Source organism: Danio rerio, chromosome 3, assembly GCF_049306965.1.
Source record: "Danio rerio strain Tuebingen ecotype United States chromosome 3, GRCz12tu, whole genome shotgun sequence".
NCBI classification, from domain to species: domain Eukaryota; kingdom Metazoa; phylum Chordata; class Actinopteri; order Cypriniformes; family Danionidae; genus Danio; species Danio rerio.
This window is the reverse complement of record NC_133178.1, coordinates 30518663-30543301: the sequence shown is the minus strand read 5'-3', so window position 1 is coordinate 30543301 and position 24639 is coordinate 30518663. Positions and strand designations below refer to the sequence as shown.

The following is a 24639-nucleotide window of genomic DNA, read 5'->3' as shown; positions in this document are numbered from 1 at the left end:
TTTCTACAATGAAATAAAGACTTTTATTGTATTAATTGAATACATTTTACACTGTTATTATTATTATTATTATTATTATTATTATTATTATTGTTATTATCATAAAAAACTGAGCCAATTAAATAAATTGAAAGACAATTTAAACGGAAAACTGTGAAAAATAATCATATAAAATAGATTTTCACAGCAAAAAAATAAGTTTTGTTGTATTGTTAATTCACTGTCCAACAAAAAGACATGCATAGTAAAATGTTGCGTTTGATGAAAAGCTTGCATTAACATAAAAAAAGAAAAATAATGTTTTAAAATTCTTAATAATTAAAGTTAAAAATCAATCAACATAATCATATTGTCATAATGTAAAAATATTTTTTTAATAGTTTAAAAATATATATATATATATGTCTGTACATAAATGTTTTTTTTCCCAATGCCTGTATCACATCCATATTTGCCTACTCAGTGTAATCATTATGAAAATGGGATGTCTGACGTCCACACCTTTATCAATGTGTGTGTGTGTGTGTTAGTGCATGAGGAAAAAGCGAGTGAGTGTGAAAGGGCGGTGTTTCCCTGTGTCGGGGCTCTGCGTGTCTGTCTCAGCACGGCTCAGAGAATGCCACCATGAGCTTGAAACACAAACTTAAGCCTGTAAGTACCGTACTTGACCTTTATCTATCTGCCTTATCCACTCTCTCTTTTCTTACTTTCGCTGCTTCGTGTTTATCTCTCGTTCTATCTGATTTCCACATCCCACACCTGGTTGGAGGGGACATGAAATAGGTCAGGACCTGAATGGATTTGACTGACAGCTGATGATGGTGTTGTTTCACTGCCAGACGCTGTTGACTTAGTGTGACTTACGAGACATATGCAAACCGAAACATATCTTTGCCTGGGGTTGCATCTTTTTATTTTGCCTTAGCTCTTTGTCTTTATTTCTTTGTTTTGTCTTGTTGGGGTTCACCATGTGGTTGCTTTGTTTGAAGTAGCTGCTTTATTAATGTATTGACATTCCCTATGTGTTTGTTTAGACTGCTGTGCATCTTTTTGTTTCCTTTCTGTTTGTTTTATCTTTTGCTTTTAGCTTGTTGATGTTCACCATTATTTTTGTTTAGTCTGTTGTAGTAACTTGTAAGCATTTTGTTTTGCTTTGCTTTGTTTTCCCTTTCTTGCTATTCATCACGTCATTGAAGTGCAGTGTTGCTCGGTAAAAGTGAGAGAATGGCAGATCTTTTAAGTAATCCAGATAGCATAACACCAAAACCTGTCATGGAAAGTTACACCGAAGATCAGTTTGCAAGATAAAGTTGTGGATAAAGTTGTTGCTCTTGCAATCTTGCGTTATGTATCTTTGTGTGTGTGTGTGTTCTTGAGTTTGTGGCTGTGATCAGCGTGCAGACAGTGCGAATGGATTTGTTGCTTCCATCATTATGAAACAGAGTGTTAGATTATATCAATAAACACAGATATCTCGCTCCAGTGAGTTCGTGTGTGTGCATGTGAGGGCCTTCTGTCATTAGGGTCTCACCAGCACATGGATTTAAATGTGCGTTAACACAGCGTGCTTGTGCGTGCGTGCATGTGTGTGTTCACTGACATGTGCAGACTGCTAAAAGAAAGCACTGACTGATGAGGGAATGGTAATATTGTTAAAAATGATATTTAATATACGCACAGCGTATTAGATGTGAATGTATTTGCATTAATATAGCCATTTTTCAGGGTCGCTGGCTTATATTGTCGTCTATGAAAGGGAAAAGTTTGTGTGAGCTTGTGTGGATAAGAAATGTTATGGCAGCCGTAAACCTGATGCATCTTTGATAATAGCAGAATATAAAATCACCTGACAGTGGTTCTCATAGGGAAAAAGACTAATAAACATGCTAAATGAAGTCTTAGTGGAGATCAGGGCTGCACAATATATCTTTTTAGCATCGATATGACAATGTGCGAATCTGCAATAGTCACATCACAGGATCTGTAATGTTGAGTTATGATTATTATTGACCAGAAAGCACAGTTCAGAATATGTGATTTGTGGAGTCACTGCAGACAGCAACTCTAATCTAATAATATAAAAGTCTTTTATTTGGATGTGTTTTTAATGCCTTTGACTGTAAGATTTCTGGTAGAGTTTAAACTATTTGGACATAAGACATTTTAAAGTTTACTGCTTTAACAAAGATAAATTGTGTTTAATTATTTTATACAATAAAGACTAGTGGAGATCCAGAAAGGTTTATATGAGATACAGGATTAGGTTAACAGACGCTATACATCATTTGGTGAATGTTTTTCTTTGAAAAAAGGGACATTTTCATAATAGTATTTTCTTTTAAAACATGCTCCAGTATTTTCCTATATTGCCCCAGTGTTGATATTTTTATAATTTGCTCAGTATGAAAATTAAACACATGAAAATTCTCCAATATATTTAATTAACCAACATTTCTGAATAAAGTGAGTTGCATATTCAGAAATAATAAGAGAGTAACTGATATGAGTAAGAGAATAACTAATTAGTAATTTATAACTAATTTCTGAGAAACATACCACATTTGACAATGTTTTTTACACTGTGTAAGTAAAAATATTAAACTTTTTTTTTATGTTTCACCTGTTGAAGCATCATGTTACATCTCTAACATCTGAAATTTTTTTAAGGCCTGGATGGTCACAATTGCTTTGAATGTAGCCTTAAAATCACAAAACAATGAAATAGTTTAAAGTAAGACTCCACTTTTTTCTGCCAATAGGCTCATTTTAAACATCAAGTCACCTAAAGTTAAGTTTTACCATTTTTTCATTAATTTGTAACAATCCCCACTAAGGGCAATTAAACTAAGGGTCCACTAAGGGTCCAGCTGGATCACTTATAGCTTAGCTTAGCATAAATCATTGAATCGGATTAGACCATTAGCGTCTTACTCCAAAAATAAAAAATGATTATTAAGAATTTTTCCTATTTAAGGAAACGGGTCTTAGTACATAAAGTAACTACAGATAAGTCAAGCTTTAAATAAGAAAGTTAACAAAACTCTTTTTTTGAATTTTGTGTTTGAGATGCTAAAGGTCTAATTCAATTTAATTATTTATTCTAAGCTATGCTTAAAGTGCTCCCACCAGACACCAGTTTGGGTGAATAGATTAAAAAGTTGTAAAACTCAAATGTAATTTTTACTGACAAAATATTTAGTTTTTTTTTTACACATCATAAGCCTTTGTGTACCTCTTAGAACTACTCCTAAGTACATGTAAACCATATACGCCTAGATGCAAAGTGACACGTGAGCTGACAGTATTTGTTAACAATGGTGAGGTAGATAAGCACAAGTACAATTTTGACTCACAATACAACACATGTCTGTTTTATTGTAAGTCAAAATTGTACTTGTGCTTATCCCGGATGCTGCATCCTGTTTGAAAGAAAACAACTGCATGTTTGAGTGTAAGATCTGAAAAATAGACTTTTTATGTATATGTCATTATGTGACAGAAAATTGCACACAAGACGGTTTTAAATGTGCTTAAAGGCCTCCTCATGTCAGGGTCCTAAAGGGGGTTTATGTACAGTAGGTGTTATTTATATCTTTAAGATCTGAAACATGTACTGAATACTTTTTAGGGTTAACAGCAGTACAAATAACCTACTTCATTTTTGTCTCTATAGTAAAGATGTTAAGCTATGATTTTACTATAGTTTGCTTGTTACAGTTGTTACATCAATCAAGCCATCCTTATGAGGAGCCTGTGGTTTTCCTGTGGCTATTCTGGTCTTATACGTTAAACCAAAAGCAAAGTATAAACAATGGTAGTAGAAAAAAAAAGTTTTTCTTTGTATTGCTATGTTAGACATTTTTAAACTTTTTATCTGGACTTGTTGAATAGATTTTCTTGAAATAAATATACAGATTCATGCTTGTCTGCACAATGAATGGTAATCAGACTGAAAGTCTACTAAATACATTGCATAAATAATCTTTATCCTTCACTATAATGATGACTATGCTATTTAAAAAAATATTAGATGGAGTTACATTAATTAAGAAAGAAAAACAATGAACTATACATTTATTCATACATCTGCAAAACATCTTTTTTTAATGTTTGTTTATATAACCCAGTTGGTCCATGTTAACTCACTGTAAATTAACTAATGAATGTAATGTAACAAACACAACTTTGGATTTGAATAAAGCATTAGGAAATGTTGAACAACGATAAGTAAATTGAGTATAATTATTGTTCGTTCTTAGTTTATGTGAGTAAATGCAATAACTTATGGAATATAATTGTAAAATGGGACCAGATCATTAGTACTTTTATAGAAAATAACAATACTAAATGCACTTTACACCTTTTACACCAAAAATCTCGAACTTAGATGGATTGGGGTGATTTTGTAAGGGTGTGAATCAAGTTTAAAAATAATAAAACAAATTGCAAGCAAGAATATTTACAACAGAGCAAAGAAAAAAGTCAAACAGCATTCAGGTACATAAATTGAATAATGAAAAATAAAATTACAGTGTATAGTCATTCATGCATTGTATTAGTATTTCAGGAAAATTGTTCCTCATTAAAGTTACAAATGTTGTACTTTTTGTGTGCAAGTGCTTTAAACTTTTTTGAAATGCCTTTAAAACACAAGTAAATGATAAAGTTTCACTCTCTTATGGCTGTACGCTGCAATGACTCCACAAATCTCATGTATTCTCAATTGTTGTGCTGATCAACTATAGTCTCTCAACATTGCATATCCTGTGATGTGACTATTGCAGACACTGCGATATTGATGCCAAAACAATAAATTGTGCAGCCCTAATTTTGAGCAAATTAGATGTTTTCTTAAACCCTGTACCCATGGATTGACTCAATTTAAACGATCAACTGCACTAAATTAAACCGATTTAGACAGGCAAGGGCAGCAGAAATAACCTCTGAGGCTGCACTTTGGCATTTAGTCAGTGCTGGAGCGTTTTTAGGTCTCATTTGGTTTGACCTGTTCCACACCCTCCCTCACCACTCCCTTTTTGTCGATTTTGTTTTTCCCTGCTGTAAATTGGTGCATTTAGGCAGTTAAGTCTATTTGTTCAGCAATCCAGTTTTTTGTTCACTGGGATTCATAAAGCTGGCCTCATCTGTCCATTCAGCACTGCTTTCGTTCTTTCTTCAGATCAGATTTTTTGTACAGTGTTTGTGGTAATGATGAAGTGTCTGTTTGGAGGCAGAGACTTTGAAGTTTTCTGTGGATATTGTGAATCTGCTTGACACCTTGAAAAACATGGACAAGGAGCCTCTCATTGTCATACCGGTCAGTACACTGTACTTTTTCTAGGACTGATAAATTTGTCAAATTAATATTCTGTGACTATAGCTTGAAAAGTTGTCAAGTGGTGGCAGTTGAATAAAAATGAACTATAAATTAAGCCATTAACAATATGATAGTTCTGACCACTGACGAGCTGAAAAAAAAAAAACTCTGAATTTATTTTTAAAAATCTGAAAACAAAATAAAACTTTGTTTTTTTTATTCTTTGACAGTGCGACTTCACAAGGCTGTGATTTGCATGAAGTTGTCATGTGTTCTGAAATTTGTGTAAAAAGTAAAGGAAGAAAAATCCTGGTTGCCTAAATTTTTAAGCTGAATAAAATGAACCCTTTTGAATTTGATGCTAAGAAAATAATTCATTCTTTTATTTTCTCTTGGCTTGATTACTGCAATGCTGTTAATATTGTTTTACCTAAGGTTACTATACGGAAGTTGCAACTGATACAAAATGCAGCAGCCAGAGTTTTAATGAAATTAAAGAAACGAGAACATTTTAAACCTGCAGCATTAAAAGATTTACACTGGTTAAAATTGCACTAGGTGACGCAGTGAGTAGCACGTTCGCCTCATAGCAAGTAGGTTGCTGGTTCGAGCCTCAGCTGAGTCAGTTGGCATTTCTGTGTGGAGTTTGCATGTTCTCCCTGTGTTAGCATGGGTTTCCTCTGGGTGCTCCGGTTTCCCTCACAAGTCCAAAAACATGTGGTACAGGTGAATAGGGTTTGCCAAAATACACTATAGTGTGTGTGTGTGAATGAGTGTGTATGGATGTTTCCCAGTGATGGGTTGCGTCTGGAAAGGCATCCGCTGTGTAAAAAGCATGCTGGATAAGTTGGCCGTTGATTAAACTGTGGCGACCCCAGATTAATAGAGAGACTAAGCCAAAAAGAAAATGAATGAATAAATAGACCAGTGCACCAAAGGAAAGATTTTAAGATTATTTTACTAGTTTATAAGGTACCTTTATAAGGTGTTTATAAGGTGTTGGCTACGCTCCCCTAGAGCTGGACTCTACTCTGTAAATCTGATGCGATCTGGTGGCACCTCTTTTAATCACTATGCTCTAAAAATGTGGAATTGTCGCCCAAATGAAGTGAAAGAATTCCCACAGCATTCATGCTTTTAAAAAGCGTGTTAAGATGCACCTTTTTAAAAATGCAAATGAATATAACAGTATATAAAGTGTTTGCATTTTATGTATATACAGTAGAGGTCAGAATTATTAGCCCTCCTTTGAATTTTCTTTTCTTTTTTTAATAGTTTCCAAATCCTGTTCAACAGAGCAAGGAACATTTTCACAGTATGTCTGATAATATTTTTTTTCTGGAGAAAGTCTTATTTGTTTTATTTATTATTTTTGTTTTTTTGGTTTATTTTGCAATGCTTGGTTGTCTGTTGTTTGTGAATCGCTTTGAGTTGCGTGTATGTAGGAAAAGTTTCTATTATGTTAAACTGACATTTAAATAGCTCTAGTAACTTATAAAATTAAGTTAGAACATGATTAACTTAGTTTAATATGTTACAATGAAATAGAAAATATGCTGTCATGAATAGTTGATCTTTTTTTTTACAATACTATGGTTATTATTATAAGCTGTAGAAATATTTCATGATTTTTTGTGACATTTTATTAATGTAACTAAAGTAGATGATTGGAGTATGTTTATAAGAAGATGCTTTTCTACTTCATAATGTCATGTTTATTAATTATTTGTGAAATGTGAGTGTCTATATTTATCATTTTTCAGCATAGTCATTTTATTTACCATTTACTGTTTTTCCACCCCAAATGAACTCCTTTTCCAAATCGACCAACTTTTTCCACATGACTGATGTTCACTGAACAACTTGTAGTTTCCATGGGAGCCAGTGGTTGCCATGGTCATCTGTGCGAGCAGTAATCATGGGCTGCTAATGGTGTATTAAAGGAGTGATTTTCTGTTGGGGAAAAGGCTCTAGCAGAAAACAGGTCTCAGTGTGAACAGTTCATACATATCCCAGCTGCATACATGCTCACAGGGTTTTTTGACAGAATTATTATTATTTTTTTTTTTGCATAATGTGTTCATTTTGGTTTGGTTTATTTGCTCATTTATTTTGGGTATTTTGTCTATTAGAAAATAAAATTTCTTTTTTTCTTTCTTTCTTTCTTTCTTTCTTTCTTTCTTTCTTTCTTTCTTTCTTTAATGTTGGCAAAATGTATTTAAAGTCCAGATGAACTGGAAGCTGTGACCGTTACTTTATTCATTTTGTGACATTGAGGCATTTCATTCAGAAAGATCAGGAAATGAGTTTGGAGAGTTATTACAAACTGACATCTCATCCTCATTCTTTCTGTTTGTTGTCAGAACTGACAGTTGCAGCAGCGTGGTTAAGTATGTTAGTAACGCCCAGTTCCTAAGTTATAGGTAATCTGACAATTTAACTGGAAACAAACAGGAAGTGCATTTTCAGATTTCAATTAAAGATTAGAAAGGCTTACTATTTGTTTAAATGACATGCACAGATTAATTGTTCACCAAGAAACTGGCAATGCGAGCTAACAAAATCATATGGTTACTTTCGATTTCTTGGGGACTTTAAGATTATTGAAGCCCTGAACACAGACAATTGAGATTTTCAGGACATTGAACTTTGTCTAATGTCTGCACATTTTTCCTCCACATTTGTGATAGTAAAGCACGTATTTTACTTCAATTTAAATAGAATTGTTGCCATCTTTTATTCCCCTCACAAATGCACTTGCCAACATGATTGTACATTTTTTTTTTTTTTTTTACCTTTCTCAGTAGTTTGTTGTTGTCCATGTCTCTTCAATTTTTTTGACCTGTAAAATGACAGCTTGGTTTAGTGTTGATACCTTTTGGACAGACTTCCAACTATTCATATTCAAACTAAAGGTACGTTGAATGCAAAATATAAAAATTGAACAGTGAAAATGTTCATCCTCATAGGCAGACCTGCGTTTATACAAAAAAAAAAAAGTATATTTGGGTTTTTAAAAGTGAGCTTGTATGACGCTGTTTACAAACTTTATGGTATTACTTTAAAAAATACACTAAAAATGGTTCACTGAATAGTTATTTGGGGAACCTAAAATGTTTCCTATACGGTATTGTTGCAGAAACACTCTTTTGGAGGACGTGTTTTTAAGTGCAATGATCAAAGATTTTAGTCTTTATTAGAACAGAGAGAGATAATAGAAAGCTGTAGTCTATTCTGACTTGTTAGAAGAGATGAATAGATCAACTGATATACTGTAAAACCTCAAAGTAACATATTGTAAACTCTAATTATTAATTTCTGAAAGAGTGTGAGTTGATAGTTGATTGTGAATTGCCAATGTTGGATGTCAGCATCATCAAACGTCAATGGTTTTAAATGTCTTTTATCCAAAAGTCATGATGTCAAACCAAAATAAGGATTTAAATTTTGCGCTGTTCCTCACACAAATCTAACTTTAAGGTCTCATGGGCTGCATTTATGCCTTTTTAAATATTTAATTTACTATTGACTGTTTGTAGTCTTTCACCAAATTCTCTGTTTGTGTATAATGAATTAATTAATAGCACACATGCCTAAAAAATTACAAGAGAGAGTAAATAATGAATGATTCTTCAAGCTTTCCCTCTATTATTTGATTGTCTTTTTCCCTGTAGCGTTTAGATCATGTCTAGCTCTAGCCGTGTGGTGGATTAGCATAGACTGGGCTCAGAGACAGACCCCTGTGGTGCGTTTCTTCAGTCTGTGCCCTTTAAAATTTGAGCTGGTCTGAAGGACATGGCTTCTGCCCTTCCTTTTAATAATAGTACATGTCAAGAGGAAGAGGAGGATTTAATCTCGAAGAGCAAAGCTTGGAAGATGTCTGTTCTGCTTTACAGCTAGATCAGGTTATATTGTCATATGACAATACAGTTCAATGTGATGTCTGTGAAATACCTGTTTTTTAAATGTCTTTAAAAATCATATTATCTCGTGTTTATTGGAGATTCTTTTGTTGAGTGTGTTTCAGCCTGTAGACTTATCTTGAAAACCGACATTGTATAGGACTAGTTTGTTTGTAGAATTTAGTTTGTTTTTTGGGACCTAATATTTTTTGTTCATGCTCTTAAGAGGCCTTCAAATTTGAAATTGCAAACCAGTAAGGAAGACTACAGTGTTGTTTTATTAACATATAGTATGATATACGTTCTGATAATTTTGTTTTCCTGTTTTAATGAGCTTTTATTTGCTTATATGAACTATGAGTTAACATATCTCTAAGTCCTATTTTTCTCAGGCTTGGTAATTTCACTTTTATGACAATGAATATGTTTTTTTTACATTGCATTTAAAGTGAAATAAAATTAAATAACCAAGCATAATCATACGAGACTGAGAAAATTGTCATTTTGGAAGAAAGTTCACTTCATATTTAGGTTTCATTTTAATTTTTTATTTTTTTTGGTCATTTTGAATAATAAAATAACAATAAATAATCATTTTCCAGGTCAGATTGTGTATTTATATGGTTTAGTTCATTCAACAGATTTAAAACATTTGTTTCATAATTAAATAAAAATTATTGCTATGTTATAATGTGTAATATTATAATCTCTTTTAACAGTTTTTTAGCATTTTTTTGTTTATATATATATATATATATATATATATATATATATATATATATATATATATATATATATATATATATATATATATATATATATATATATATGGCATATTTACATAGTTAGTTAGTTAGTTTTCATTTTAATTAATATTATGACATATATTAAAAATGTTTAACCAGATGGTGTAGCAATGAAATCTTAAAATCTCTGTTAACCTTTACCACTTCTATCCACTGGATCTCAATTAAAACCACCCCTTGAGATCTTCTGATTTGTGGTTTCTCTTCCTCTACCCTTAGGTCCTGTCACTCGGGGCAGATGTGCTTCCGGAGTACAAGCTTCAAGCTCCCCGCATCCACAAATGGACAATCCTGCACTACAGCCCGTTCAAGGCGGTGTGGGACTGGATCATCCTGCTGCTGGTGCTCTACACGGCCGTCTTCACGCCATATTCAGCCGCGTTCCTCCTCAACGAGCAGGAGGATGAGAGAAGACGCACCTGTGGCTACACCTGCAACCCTCTGAACGTGGTGGACCTGGTGGTGGACGTCATGTTCATCATCGACATCCTCATCAACTTCAGGACCACATACGTCAATCACAACGACGAGGTGGTCAGCAACCCTGCCCGCATCGCTCAGCACTACTTCAAGGGCTGGTTCCTCATAGACATAGTTGCTGCCATCCCCTTCGACCTGCTCATTTTCAGATCCGGTTCAGATGAGGTGAGGCTTTCCTTAGACTGAATAAATGTTAATCAATCGTTTTTCTCTGAAGGAACAGCCAGAACAGAACGAAACGTACAAATTGGTAAACATTCTAATTTTAGATGAAGCGCTCAGAACAATCAATGAATGATCTGGAATATCGATCTCAGTGTGATAATGTTGATTGTTGACAGCCATACAGTGCATGCCTTTCTCTTTCAGTGATGCCAACTGAATAAAAATAAGAGTGTACAAACAAACTAATCCTCTCAAACTCGTCCTTGCAGCCTCAAACCACCACTCTGATTGGTCTGCTGAAGACTGCACGGCTGCTGCGACTGGTGCGAGTAGCGAGAAAACTGGACCGTTACTCTGAGTATGGAGCGGCGGTGCTCTTCCTCCTCATGTGCACCTTTGCTCTCATCGCCCACTGGCTGGCATGCATCTGGTACGCCATTGGCAATATGGAGCGCACCAGCTCTGCCCGCATAGGAGGCATGAAGATCGGCTGGCTGGACAACTTAGCTGACCAAATTGGCAAGCAGTACAATGACAGCAACAGTTTCTCTGGCCCCTCCATCAAGGACAAATATGTTACTGCATTGTACTTCACCTTCAGTAGCTTGACCAGTGTGGGCTTCGGAAATGTCTCTCCAAACACCAACCCTGAGAAGATTTTCTCCATTTGCGTCATGCTTATTGGCTGTAAGTGGGCTGCATTCTTCATCTATTTAAGGGACAGCAACAACTTAAAAAGAGTGTACACTACCATTCAAAACACTGGGGTTAGCAATATATATTTTTTTAAATCTAATAAAAAAAAAAAAATCTAGTTTTAAATGAAAATATTTTAATTTAGAGCATTTTATTTTAGAAAATGAATCAGAATAACAAAGGATTTGATTTGTTGGGATTGACAATTATGGTTATTTCACCAAATATTGATCTCTTTTGACTCTTTTTTTTTCTTTATTGAACTCCTCTGTAGTTAAAACATTGGGATTTTGTGTTTATTCATGCATTTTATTTTACATTTGGGAGGTATGTCACCAGTAATTTGCAAAATAATAAAAAAATTTAATTTTACTCAGAAACACCTAACTATTGATGGTAATCCAGAGAAAGTGACAATCAGAATATAAGGATATACTGTGTACGTGTATCATGATTTTGACTGATGGTAGTCTTTGTTGTTCATTTTCAGCTCTGATGTATGCCAGTATCTTTGGCAATGTGTCTGCTATCATTCAGAGGTTGTATTCTGGCACAGCACGGTACCACACTCAGATGCTCCGTGTGAAAGAGTTCATCAGATTTCATCAGATCCCAGGTGGCCTTCGGCAAAGACTAGAGGAGTATTTCCAGCATGCCTGGTCCTACACCAACGGCATCGACATGAACGCTGTGAGATATATGCGCTATGGTTTACAGAGATTCTCTCTTGTTTTAGCGTATTTATACCTTACAAACTGTATATTCTATCCTTCAACCCTCATCATAACATTAAACAGAACTATTATATATAAAATTCTGGCAAATGATCATATTGCTTTTTGGTTATGGCAAACTCTGTCATAATATTCATGTCATTATTCACATTTGTGCCCTCATAAACACCTATAAAAAAAAAACACGAACCTACAGTATTACATACAATTGCTTGTATATATGCTGCCCTGAATAAAGTTCAGAGCAAGATGACGGCTCCTGAACTGACTGAAATTAAGACTTATGTGATAGTAAAATATTTCATGTTTTACTTTTCATTTTGATGCAGTGATTAACATTGCACTGGTTACAACATTGAAAAACATTGCATGCTATTTTAAAACTTATAATAGCAACAGCAACGCAAGTATTAACGATAGGAAAAATAATTGAGATTAATGAATAATGGGACTTTACCAGACTAATGCTTAATGTTGACACGAGAGAGACAAGTAAGTTAAGCTGTGTCTTTTAGGCTGTTTAGGTTGTGTTTTTGCATTAATTGATTATGACTGATTACATGATTCTCTGAGTTTGTCTCTAATTGGCAAGTTTAAACTACATATTGAGCATTTATGCAATACATCTTTTTTTTTTACAGTGTAACATTTATGAATGAAGCAGATGAAGTTTTACCTGTTAATGGGGTCATTTCTTCCCAAATGCAATGCTAACACCTCAAGATGACACCACTGAATCAGTTTATGAATATCAGTTTGGCTGATTATTGGTTGATATTTACTTTTTAAGCCTCTCCATTACAGCTCCTACATTATAACAAATATGTTTTTAAAATGATAGTTCACCTTAAGGGAAACACTGTGGCTCATTGGTTAGCACTGTTGCCTTACAGCAAGAAGATCACTGGTTCGAGTCCCGGCTTGGCCAGTTGACATTTTTGTCTGGAGATTGCATGTTCTCCCTGTTTAAATGTCTTCTTTTGTTTTCAGCCGATGAAAGAAACTTAACTAGGTTTTGAACAAGTAAAATCTTTATGATTTGTTAAAATACTTGTTCATAATAAAGGGACTAAGCTGAAAGAAAATGAATGGATGGATGAATGAATGGATGGATGAATGGATGGATGGATGGATGGATGGATGGATGGATGGTTGGATGGATAACACTTGTTAACCCCGAGAGCCAATGCGTGAGAATAAAAAAAATATATATACTTTGTGCTGCAGGTGCTGAAGGGTTTTCCAGAGTGTCTACAGGCTGACATCTGTCTTCATCTGAACCGCAGTCTGCTTCAAAACTGTAAGGCATTTCGAGGGGCAAGTAAGGGCTGTCTACGGGCTCTGGCCATGCGCTTTAGGACCACTCATGCCCCTCCCGGCGACACTCTGGTTCACAGTGGAGACGTACTGACCGCACTCTACTTCATCTCCCGTGGCTCCATAGAGATCCTCAGAGACGATGTGGTCGTGGCCATTTTAGGTTTGAGTTATTTCTAGCTCTGCCTTTCCTCTTCACCTTCATTTCTTTCAACCTGTTTAATTCCTTCCGTTAAAGGCACAACATGGACAATTATTTTTCATTAAAATATCCAAAAACCACTAGTACAGAGTTATATATTTTACTGATTATGTTCTTAGATCCTCACAAATGTTTTGAAGATTGGTTTATTTTACCTATGGGCTCAAAATGTATCCTGTGTTGCCACGCTAATGACGTCATACCCCCTCAATTTCTGTTTAATAGAAAAAAGTTTTTCTATTATGTTTTAATAGACTAACAGAGCAGCATTAAAACAGCATCTTAAAGTTGATTTAGTTTGATAAAACAACAGCTTCTTCTGCAATGATCACGAGTGGTAGAACCAGAAGAGATGGACTGTGGAATAATAAAAGCTTAGCTGCATTCCTGCTACATGGTTCTTGTCTCTCAACAGCAATCACTTCAGCATTCTTGTATCAATCTCAACAGCTTTCAGCCTTGCTTAGCTTCATACTACTATGATAATAGGTTTTGACTACTTTAGCTCATCCATGGACACGTGTTCTGCAGGATGCCTGTAGGATGTAATGAAGACGACAGCTCCTATGATTCCACTCTCAGTCACAGCATCAAAAAACTATGCCTTTATTTGTTTTAATTACACGCCCCCTACTGCCAAAAATGACATATTGTGCCTTTAATTTTAGGAACATTAAAATGTATGGTTCAATCATGATAGCTTTTAATCAATGATCATTTCTTTCAATATACACAATATCATTATCATTAAAAACCATTAATATTTCCAATTTTTCCAAGATTTTGTGGATAAAAAAATTACATAAATTATTTAGAAATAAGATATTTCGTTGTATTGTAATTTTTTACTCTCACTTTTCATTTGAACTTACATTTGTTGTATAAAAAGCTTAATTACTTAGATTTTTTCATTCATTTTTTTATCTAAACTATTAAACTTTGTTTCATAAAAGTCATAAAAACTACTAATACAGATACAGAGGTTTTATAGAATCATTAAAGTTTGGAACTTTTGAGTGTTTTCTTTGCTGGTCCATTCAATGTGCACTGTAGTGTACCTTCATATAGTAGCCACATAAAAATGTAACTCTGTAGTGCCCCTGTGTGGTGGTATTAAAACTCACAAAAAGCTTTACATGAAACCCAACTCTGATTATTTTCTGTTTCAATTTCTCTTCTAATCAAATGTTTTTATTATTGTTTGTAGGTAAGAATGACATTTTCGGGGAGCCCATCAGTCTATATGCCAGGCCGGGGAAGTCAAGCGCTGATGTGAGGGCTCTGACATACTGTGACCTGCATAAGATCCTGAGGGACGACCTGCTGGAGGTGCTGGACATGTACCCCGATTTCTCCGACAACTTCTGGAGCAACTTGGAGATCACGTTCAACCTTCGAGATGTAAGACACTCAAACTCATACATTAGCATACTAGCTAGTGTTTCTCAACATGATTTTCATAATTATGTGAGTTACTGAAGCTTATGTGTATCAGGTAGACAGAATCATGCACCCAACACCAAGCGAGGACTCAGATTGTGGGTACAGGCGGCCCAGACACCGGAGGAACCCCCTACGGCGAAATCGACCTGGTATGACTGACCATCTAGTCCACTGAAAATGTTTTGGTGGAGGATGATACTTTTCTGATCTCTCTTGTTTTTACTTTTTCCTTATAATCTGTGTATTTTAAACTTGGTTAAAGTATTCCAATTGGTGCCTTTTTTATTGGTCAGAGACAAAAATATTTTTTGAGTATGAAAACAATTACATTTTTCAAACATTAAATTTTATCCTTTTTAATTTAATTGTATTGTTTTTTAGCAAAAAAAAGTATAGCTATGTTTTTCAACCAGAAGACACACACTAAATGTCATTGAGTGTAACAGTAGTTTACGCACCAAAAAGTATTTTAAATCATTTTAAAAGACATTTGAAATCATTTTAGGGAATCACTTTAAAAGACATTTTATAATATTTGGGAATTACAGTTCATTAAAAATATCTTTTTTTTTTTATCAGTTTATATTTATTTAACTTTTTTTTATTTTTAACTTGGAAAATTTCTTTAAAAAATTTTGTGACATTTTTATGTCGTTGAATCATGCAAAGCAGTTCTAAACTTTTTCAACATAAATATTTTGCTCCATAGACAGACAGTAGTTTTGCCTTCCAAAAGAAAGTTTGCACTGGTCCAAGGTGTCCAGTTTAACAGAAAAAAAATCCATACATAAATAAATAATTTACGTTAATATCTATAAGATGCACTTAGGAATGGTGAGTTTTCATTCCATGATGCCTTTATACATTTTTCCCATACCTTCACATAGCCAGTGCTAAGATTTGAGCATATTTATAATAATAATCAACATTCATTTGATGCCTTTTTAAAAGACTACTGTTTATTAATGTCATTAAACTGATAGTTCACCTAAAATAAACATTTACTCACAAACAATATTTCATGCTTCTTGAAAGTACTTAAAAAGCACTTGAATTTCAGACATAAGGATTTAAGGCCTGGAAAGTTCTTAAAAACAAACACAGGTCCTTAAAAGTGCTCGAGAAAAATTTAAAATTAAATTTCTTGGCTTTATTGCAACAATTGTACTCAACTGTAAAAAACAGAACGAATAAACAGAGAAATTCCTGAAGTTAAAATCTTAAATTTAAATCTTGTACAATAACACTGACAAATAATACACATTTAAACAATATTTCAGAATTTTCTGCATTTAAATATTACCAGTATTGAACAAATATTATTAAAGCTTTTTGAACACTTTTTCTTTTTTTTAAAAAAGGTCAGTTTTTGAAAATAGCATTTTTAAAATAAATGTTAAATACAGTAAGACTTTCATGGCACTACATAAGCTGAGATATGAAGTACAAAGGTGTTTGTTTTAAAATAAATGGTGCTTTAAAAAGTGCTTAAAAGTCCTCCAATCTCTTGTTGACGAAAGTTTAAAAATTTTATGGAAGTCAGTAGTTACAGGTTTCCAACTATTTTAAAATAACGTCTTTTGTGTTCAACAGAAGAAAGAAAGTCTAACAGGTTTATGACTAGTGAAGGATGAGTAAATTATGACAGATTTTTCAGTTTGGGGTAAACTAAGATCCTTATATTATTCCTTCCACATTCAACTCAATTCATCTTTAATTCTATAGCACTTTTACAATGTAGATCGTGTCAAAGCAGCTTCACATAGAAGATTATAGTGAATTGAAACAGTGTCAGTCCAGTTTTCAGAGTTAACGTTCAGTTTAGTTCAGTTCAGTGTGGTTTAATTTTCAAAGCTGAAAGTCCAAACACTGAAGAGCAAATCCATCGATTCACAGCTCTACAAGTCCCTAACCAAGCAAGCCAGTGGCGACAGTAATGAGGAACAAACTTTACCAATTGACGAAAGTGAAGGAAAAAATCCTTGAGAGAAACCAGGCTCAGTTGGGCACGATCATTTCTCCTCTGGCCAAAATTCCTGTGCAGAGATGCAGTCTAGGCACCTTCAAACCTTCATTCAAATCATTAGATGTTTCCCATGTCAGCATAATCGTCTTTAATCATTAAAAATAAGAAGAAATATATATAAAAGTGTATATGAAATTCACTTACAATTCAGATTTTATCTTGTTTTTTTCTGACATTGCTTAGATGGGATGGACCGGGATGGGATGGACACATACCCAGTCCAGCCCTGTTCTCCTGTGGGGAACCACCGGGGGGCGATACCGCTGTCACAGTGGGATGAGTTGTGTAGTGATGGCAGCCCTGCTTCTCTCTCCAGTGAAGAGGATATGAAGCCTCTGGTGTCCGGCCAGGGGGATATGTACTCACTGGGCACAGAGATGCAGGAATTCTCCCCTTCTGCAGTCAGTCTTATGCCCTCCGCCCACAGCACTGCTTCTGCCATGGCTGGACCGCTGACAGGTGCACATCAGTACACAGGTAACAGCTTTATGAATGGTGCTTCTTGAATAATAAGTACATAATTACAAGAATGCATGAATTATATTATTGCAAAGTTTGTTTGTTTTTTTGCCATTTTTAATGTGTAAAGTCCAGTAAATGAAGCTTAAAAGTCGTCACCTTGGAATTATAAGGTTCAATCTGCGTTCTGAATGATTTTGAGATATTGAGTTCAAAGTTTTTGCATTCCATATAGCAAACAGTATGTGTGTAACATTTGTTTTTTAAATAAAATGTCTTAAAATGTCAACAACCGATAAAAAATATCCCATAATGTAATGTAAAATATTATGAAACTTGGTCTAATCGCTTTCTACATTGTCTTTTCTGTCATTTATTTATTAATTGTATTTTTTATTCATTCATTCATTTTTTTTCGGCTCAGTCCCTTTATTAATCCAAGGTCACCACAGCAGAATGAACCACCTAATTTTATTTTTTACAAATGTAATTTAAACTTTTATTTGACTCTCTTTCTGCATTTAATATAACAGTAAAGTACATAAAATCTATTTCATAAAATGTCATTTGTTAGGGACACAATAATAGCACATGTTGTCTTTCGCCAACTGCACATATGTAATGTTTCTTTATCATTTTACTCTCCTTTTTATTTATCTTGTTAATTATCTTTGTGTTCCTCTCTATCTCCTCCTCCATCCAGCAGCCCCTCTGAACATTTCAGGGGTATACAGCTATTTGTCGGACCGCAGGGCCAGTGAGTACTCAGAGAGTCAGAGACGTTCCTCTGCGGTGCAGGCATGCTATCACCATCACAGCCCCTGTGTGGGGGACAGACCGAATCAACTACAGGCCCGTCTGGAGCTGCTGCAGTCACAACTCAACAGGTCACTCATCCAGACAGAGAGAACAATAAAACAAGCCGCCAGGGCTCTTTGTACAGTGTTCAGAATATATAAGTTCACCCCTCACAAATCTCTCTTTTAAATTAATTTTAATAGGAATCTATGCAATATTATATTTGAGCATATACATTAGATTAGTCGGTTCTAAAGCCAAATCTGGAGCTTATCTAACAAAATAACTTTTGATAACAGTCCAAAAACTAGTACACCCAAATTTATAAAAATAAAAAATATATTAAATACAAATTTAAAAAATAGGAAAAGTCAAGAGAAGCATTGACAAAGCAGATGACAAATTTTGTTTTTTTTTTTGCAATATTTTTCTTGAATTTAATTGTATTTTCTTTCCATTTCTAAATATGTTTGGTGACTAAAATATTATTTAAATAAATATATCTGTTTTGTTTACATGCACCAAAATACATTGCCTATATTCACTGAGAAATTTTCAAAATGGGTGTACTCAATTAAGCTGAGCACTGTATACATAAAACCATCAGCCAGTCTTCAAACAGTAATGTCTTGGGCAGGGGTCACCAATTCTGTTCTTGGAGAGCTACCTTCCTGCAGAATTTAGCTCCAACCCCAGTCACTCCAACACACCTGAACCAATTAATCAGGACCTGAAGCAGCACTTGATAATTACAGACAGGTGTGTTTGGTCAGGGTTGCAACTGAAATGGGTCATAAAGGGTCATAAAATTGTCATTTTGAGTCATCAACTATGGTCTGCACTTACCCATGATCTCAAATTACCATCAAACTAACTCTTACTAATGGCATTTAGTGCCCCTAATACCTGTTTTACATTCTTTTATTTATAGTTGATTACTGCAATCTCATTGGGTGAAATTGGTCAATACTGAAAATCTACTATAGTTTAAAAGAGTTGTTTGCATACTCAATATGCATTTTGTGTATTTTCAAAACACACAATAATATCCTTGTATACAAAAATATTTTGTCTTTGTATTTTGAATTATTTAAATACATTCTGTTTAATAGTATCTATAGTATTTGTGCTGGTGCTCATATATATAGTTGAAGGCAAAATTATTAGCACTCTTGTGATTTGTTTGTATTTTATTTTTTTTTAATTTTTGTTGTTCTGGATAATTTCTATTATTATTATTTATTTTATTTTTTTTTGCTGAAATAAAGCCGTTTTACATTTTAGAAAAAAAGTCTTAAAGGTATTGAACTTACCTCTAAGATTCCTGCATATACCCTGTAAATACTAGTATCTTGCAAAATGACAAGAAATATATTGTGTACTTTCATCATAGCGAAGACAAAGGAAATTAGTTACTAACTGTTATTTTTGAAAATGTATAAAAAAAATTGTCTCTGTCAAAGATAAATTGATAAAAATATTTGAAAAATGTCTAAATACCGAGTTTTGATCATGTTTTTAATCTCTAAAATGTTTTATTTATGAGAGATCTTTATATAAAACAAAATGTTTTGTACATTTGAAAATGATCTAAGGGTATATTTGTCCTTTGGTGGTTCTATTGTTAAATGTGAAGCCTGCATTTGCTCTACAGCCTCTCTGTCTCTCTCTCTCTCTGTCTGTCTAGACTGGAGACCAGGATGACGGCTGATATAAATGTGATCCTGCAGCTGCTGCAGAGGCAGATGGCACCTGTTCCTCCAGCCTACAGTGCCGTTTCTCCTGATCCACTCGCACACCCAGCCCCCCCAGCCCACCCCACCAGCCTCTACACTACAGCAGCACACAACACCACACCCTCCCTACAGATCACTGACGCTTCTTCACCTGGAAAGGCAAGTAGTCATGTGAGGGTGTGATGTTTACACATGGGTTTGTAGATCAACAGTAGATGTCTTTTAGCAACGAAAACATTTCCTGTCCTGTCACCCTCTGTCAATGATCCCACTCAATCTGTAAATACTGGAACAAGTTAAACTCAAAAATGCACTGTTCACACAATCCTAGGTGTAAATGACTTTTATTATTCAGTCAAACCAAGTTAAAAATTATTTTTGGTTTGTCCAGCTCTACACTGACTACAGTTGGCCGATTTTTATCAGTAGTCTAAAAGAAGTCCAATAAAGGGCATTCAAACAGAATAAAAGGTAAGGGGAATATTGAAGCTCTCATTTAGAGAAAACATGCATTTAATTAAAACCTAAAGTTTTAAATTCTCGGGTATTGTGTTGTATGTCTTAAAGGTCCCATTAAATTAAAAATGATTATAATAAGTATTTTCCAAGAGATAGGTTGCGGCTGGAAGTTCATCCGATGCGTAAAAACTTGCTGGATAAGTTGGCGGTTAATTCCGCTGTGGCAACCCCGGATTAATAAAGGTACTAAGCTGACAAGAAAATGAATGAATGAATAAATATTATCAGTATTATTAGTTTTTAGGATATCTGTAAGCTAGTGTACCCTAAAACAGTGACACAATTTATGTTTAGAAGATATACAACGGACATTTAAAGCTTATAGTTTGTCAATTCCGCTTAAACAGATTAATGATTTTTTTCACATCACTTCTTACTCCAGTTTCTCATCAAATGCTCTGACATGCCCCGCCCTCTTTAAGACGCTTTACAGTTGATGCACTTGAGCTCAACCCCTCTCACTGGCAGAGCGATGATAAAGCAAAATGCCATTGGCTATTTTATAAAAAAGCGAGGAGCTTCACTAAGTCCCACCCTCTCTTCGTGTTTTGTTTGACATTGAGTCAAATATCGACAAAAATTTACATTTCAAAGACTTTCACGAGACCTTTAAATCATTTTAAACAGGTCTTAATTTTGCTTTGTCCTAGTAAAGCTACTCAGTTTGGGCCCATTGGATCCATCCAATGACCAACAGTACATCTCAATAATAGCTTATTTTTTATGTTTAAGTTTTTTATTGCAAATATACAATTCACAACAGCTGTTTGACATTTTTACAGCAAATTCCACAAATTAATTTCCCGAATCAGGGAAAAAACTAAAAACAATTACACAATTTCTCATCATGATGATACCAGGCCATTAGAAAAAATCTTAACCATGTATAAGTCTAAAATTTTATTCTTAATGGCCTTAAAAGTGTTAAAAGTATCTTAAATTTGACTTGATAAAACCTGCAGAGACCCTATATATATATATATATATATATATATATATGTGTGTGTGTGTGTGTGTGTATATATATATATATATATATATATATATATATATATATATATATATATATATATATATATATATATATATATTTGACTTTAAAATGTCACTTATCCGCCCCCACCAGTAATGATATACAGCAGCCACATTGCACTGCTACAAGTGTGATATTGCACATTGTTTATACAATAGTTCGACGCCATAAATGTGTATAAAAAAGAAACTCAAACAAAGAAACTCTCAAAAACCCTTTTGTATGAGGAGCTACTTTCTTCCACTATTTATCCACATCTGCAGCTGATGCCAGAACAGCAAAAACCCTTGCTAATTCACCAACGTCACTTTAGTGCTAGTAGTTGAATGATTCTCTAGCGTAATGTCTAAAGTGATGATGAAACAGGTGATTTTGCTCACATTTTAAGATTGTAAGGCTGACCGGCATGAAATGCCATCAGTCTGCAGAGATTTTCCAATATTTGTCTGTTGCAATCAGGATTTTACAATAATTAACCCCAAAAAAGCCAGAGCAAAGCTAACACTATCAGTTTCTGTGGGAGTAATACACATGGGTAAAGCATTAAGAGGCTGGACAAGTGCTGTTATTCACAGAATAGCGCACGGTTATCAGCCAATCAGATTCAAAAACTTTTGGCAATCACTGTTCTCCATCATCTACTTCTTTCAAGGTGCATTTTTAGGGCATTAGCACCACCAGCTTTTATTGTGGATGAATGATCTTAGTTTGACTTTTTTTATACTGCTGATAAAATAGGCCAATGGAAAACCCTAAGATCATTTTTAACTTGGACTGGATTTGACTGAAAGAAAAAAGTAATTTAGAGCTACAGTTTTGAGTGAATAAAGCATTTCATATCTGTAATGATCAGCCGTGTTTTCCACAGAGTCCTGACGTGGACAGCTTGAAAGAGAAGTCTCCAGACTCTCTGTCCAGCGGGATTCATCTGACGGTGGCTTCCACTGACACCATGTCCATGTCTCCAGAGACAGAGCTGTCTGTGCCCTCTGCTGGGCCTCTTCTCCAGCCTCCAGGCCTGCTGTGCAGTAGCCTGCGCTTCCCGTCACTCCCAGACAGCCTGGAGGGTCCTGGCACACTGGAGGGGTCACCCGAAATCCAAAGGCACGTGTCCGATCCAGTCTTACCCGGAAGCTAGAGGCTAAAAAGCAGACTATTGTTCATTCTGAGACTCATTTACTCCACGGTTTCCAATATTGCACTTTTGCAACAAAATGTATTCATTAGGACGTCCGTTAGAGCAAACGAGCCGATTTCTTTGAATCTCTGAGGTTTGTCTCATATCCCTTCTCACTAAGAGCAGGAAGTTCTCTTCTGTCGCGACAGTATTTGGTAACTTTTGTTTGCAACCGAATATGACAAAAAGCGCAGTGGGCAATAAAGACGAGATCCAAGAGTCAAAGAGAGATGCCACATTACAGTTCACCCGCCTCCATCTTGTTTGTTTGTGTCTAGTTTGAAATTGTCCTCCTAGTCTAAACCTCATTTTTTTGTCTGCTTTTGTCAAACTAAGATTCACAGGACAGATTCACTAAAGTAGAACAAAAAAATGTTCAAAGTTTTTCTTTTCAGTGTGTACATTTTCTAATTCTATATATTTTGTGTGTGGTTAGCTGTTTGACCCAAATCTAATGTGTTACTGCATCAGCTTTATGACTGGCACCAAATGAATCTGTGTGTTTGGATTCATTGTAACCAAATGTGCTTGAATTCAGGGTTATGAAATGATTTTCCTCACTGAAGTGTGACTGACTGAGTGTCTGTGTGTGTGTGTGTGAGTGTAGATTTATGATGTGTGATCTTTTTGGAAATGTGATTTTGAATATGATAAAGAAAAACATTCAGGCTTAAAGGATTTGGAGTTCTCAAGGTTTTGGATGGAAGAAAGTGAAGGACTGTTTTTGTAAATCACTGTTGAGATGAAATCAGTGTAAAGATCATTTCACCTCTGAAATAGAAGCAGATGAATGTAAAATGATTGGAAGCCTTTATTGGACTGTAAAGGTTTCCAAATGCACACAACTGTTATTATTATAATTATTTTTTAGATTAAATGTTATTTATAAAGGAGTACTGGTGTTGTACTGGGCTTGAATTTTTGGCCTTCATTTTTAATTTCACCTTTACTAAAGTCTGACATATTGAAGGTGCTGTATGGAAGTTTTTGACTTCTCAAAAGCATAAAAATGCCATAATATGTTTGCAGATGTTTAAGAAACATGCTAAGTGAACCTTCTTGTTTATCTGAAAAACAATGCTGAAGTCAGCTATTCTGCCTTGAAAATGTTTTCCGTGTCGGAACGCTGTCTTGTTTATGTTTTTGGAACCTTCCCAATGCCAGATTAGCCCATTTTAATTCAGCACCCTGGGTTGCCTTAATGGAAAACAGCATATTTCATTCATTCAGTCGGGAAGACTCAAAGCTAGCGTTCATGACTGAAATGCGACCTCCGGTGGACAGTAGCAGACTTCGAAATGAGACGCACATGAAGTTATTAATTAGCAAATAATATAAATATTACGAGTGTAAGCATTAGATGAGCAGGTTACATTGTAACCCCGTGTCATAACAACACGCTACGAGATTTGCAGTGATAAGCAATTTGACCGTTTGCGCCAGACGAAACACGACTGAAATGTAAATACAGCCATTCAGAAGCACAGAAGTAGTAAGGTTTATAAACTATAAATCTTTAACATTATAAATGTAGATGCTGAATCACTCATATTTTTTGGCATGCACAGTCACAGTTCTAAAGTTTAATTTTCTTACTGAAAAAACAGCTTAAACCAGCCTAGGCTGGTTGGCTGGTTTTAGCTGGTCGACCAGTCTGGTTTTAGAGGGGTTTTGGCCTTTTCCAACCATTTCCAGCCTGGTCTTAGCTGGTCAGGCTGGGAGATGACCAGCTTGACCAGCCTAGCCAGGCTGGGAGCCCAGCCAAAACCAGCTATGTCCAGCTTAAACCAGGCTGGTCAAGCTGATTATAGCTGGATTTAGCTGGACAT

At 34.8% G+C, this 24639-nt stretch overlaps 1 protein-coding gene across 7 annotated transcripts in view; it reads left to right on the top strand.

The window, feature by feature from the left end:
- The window catches only part of kcnh6a (potassium voltage-gated channel, subfamily H (eag-related), member 6a), a 55329-nt gene extending 31626 nt beyond the window's left edge, over window positions 1-23703 (top strand). Inside the window, exons 1-11 of one of the 7 annotated variants that reach the window (XR_012398258.1) lie at window positions 511-651; window positions 10245-10670; window positions 10940-11357; window positions 11857-12056; window positions 13328-13580; window positions 14827-15020; window positions 15119-15211; window positions 17272-17565; window positions 18251-18434; window positions 20033-20240; window positions 22502-23703. Coding sequence is in view for 4 of the 7 variants with exons in the window: in XM_073938121.1 (XP_073794222.1) it covers window positions 625-651; window positions 10245-10670; window positions 10940-11357; window positions 11857-12056; window positions 13328-13580; window positions 14827-15020; window positions 15115-15211; window positions 17272-17565; window positions 18251-18434; window positions 20033-20240; window positions 22502-22771 (2571 nt within the window). In the remaining 3 variants the exon portion in view is untranslated. 7 annotated transcript variants of the gene reach the window in all.
- Window positions 23704-24639: the final 936 nt, after the last annotated feature.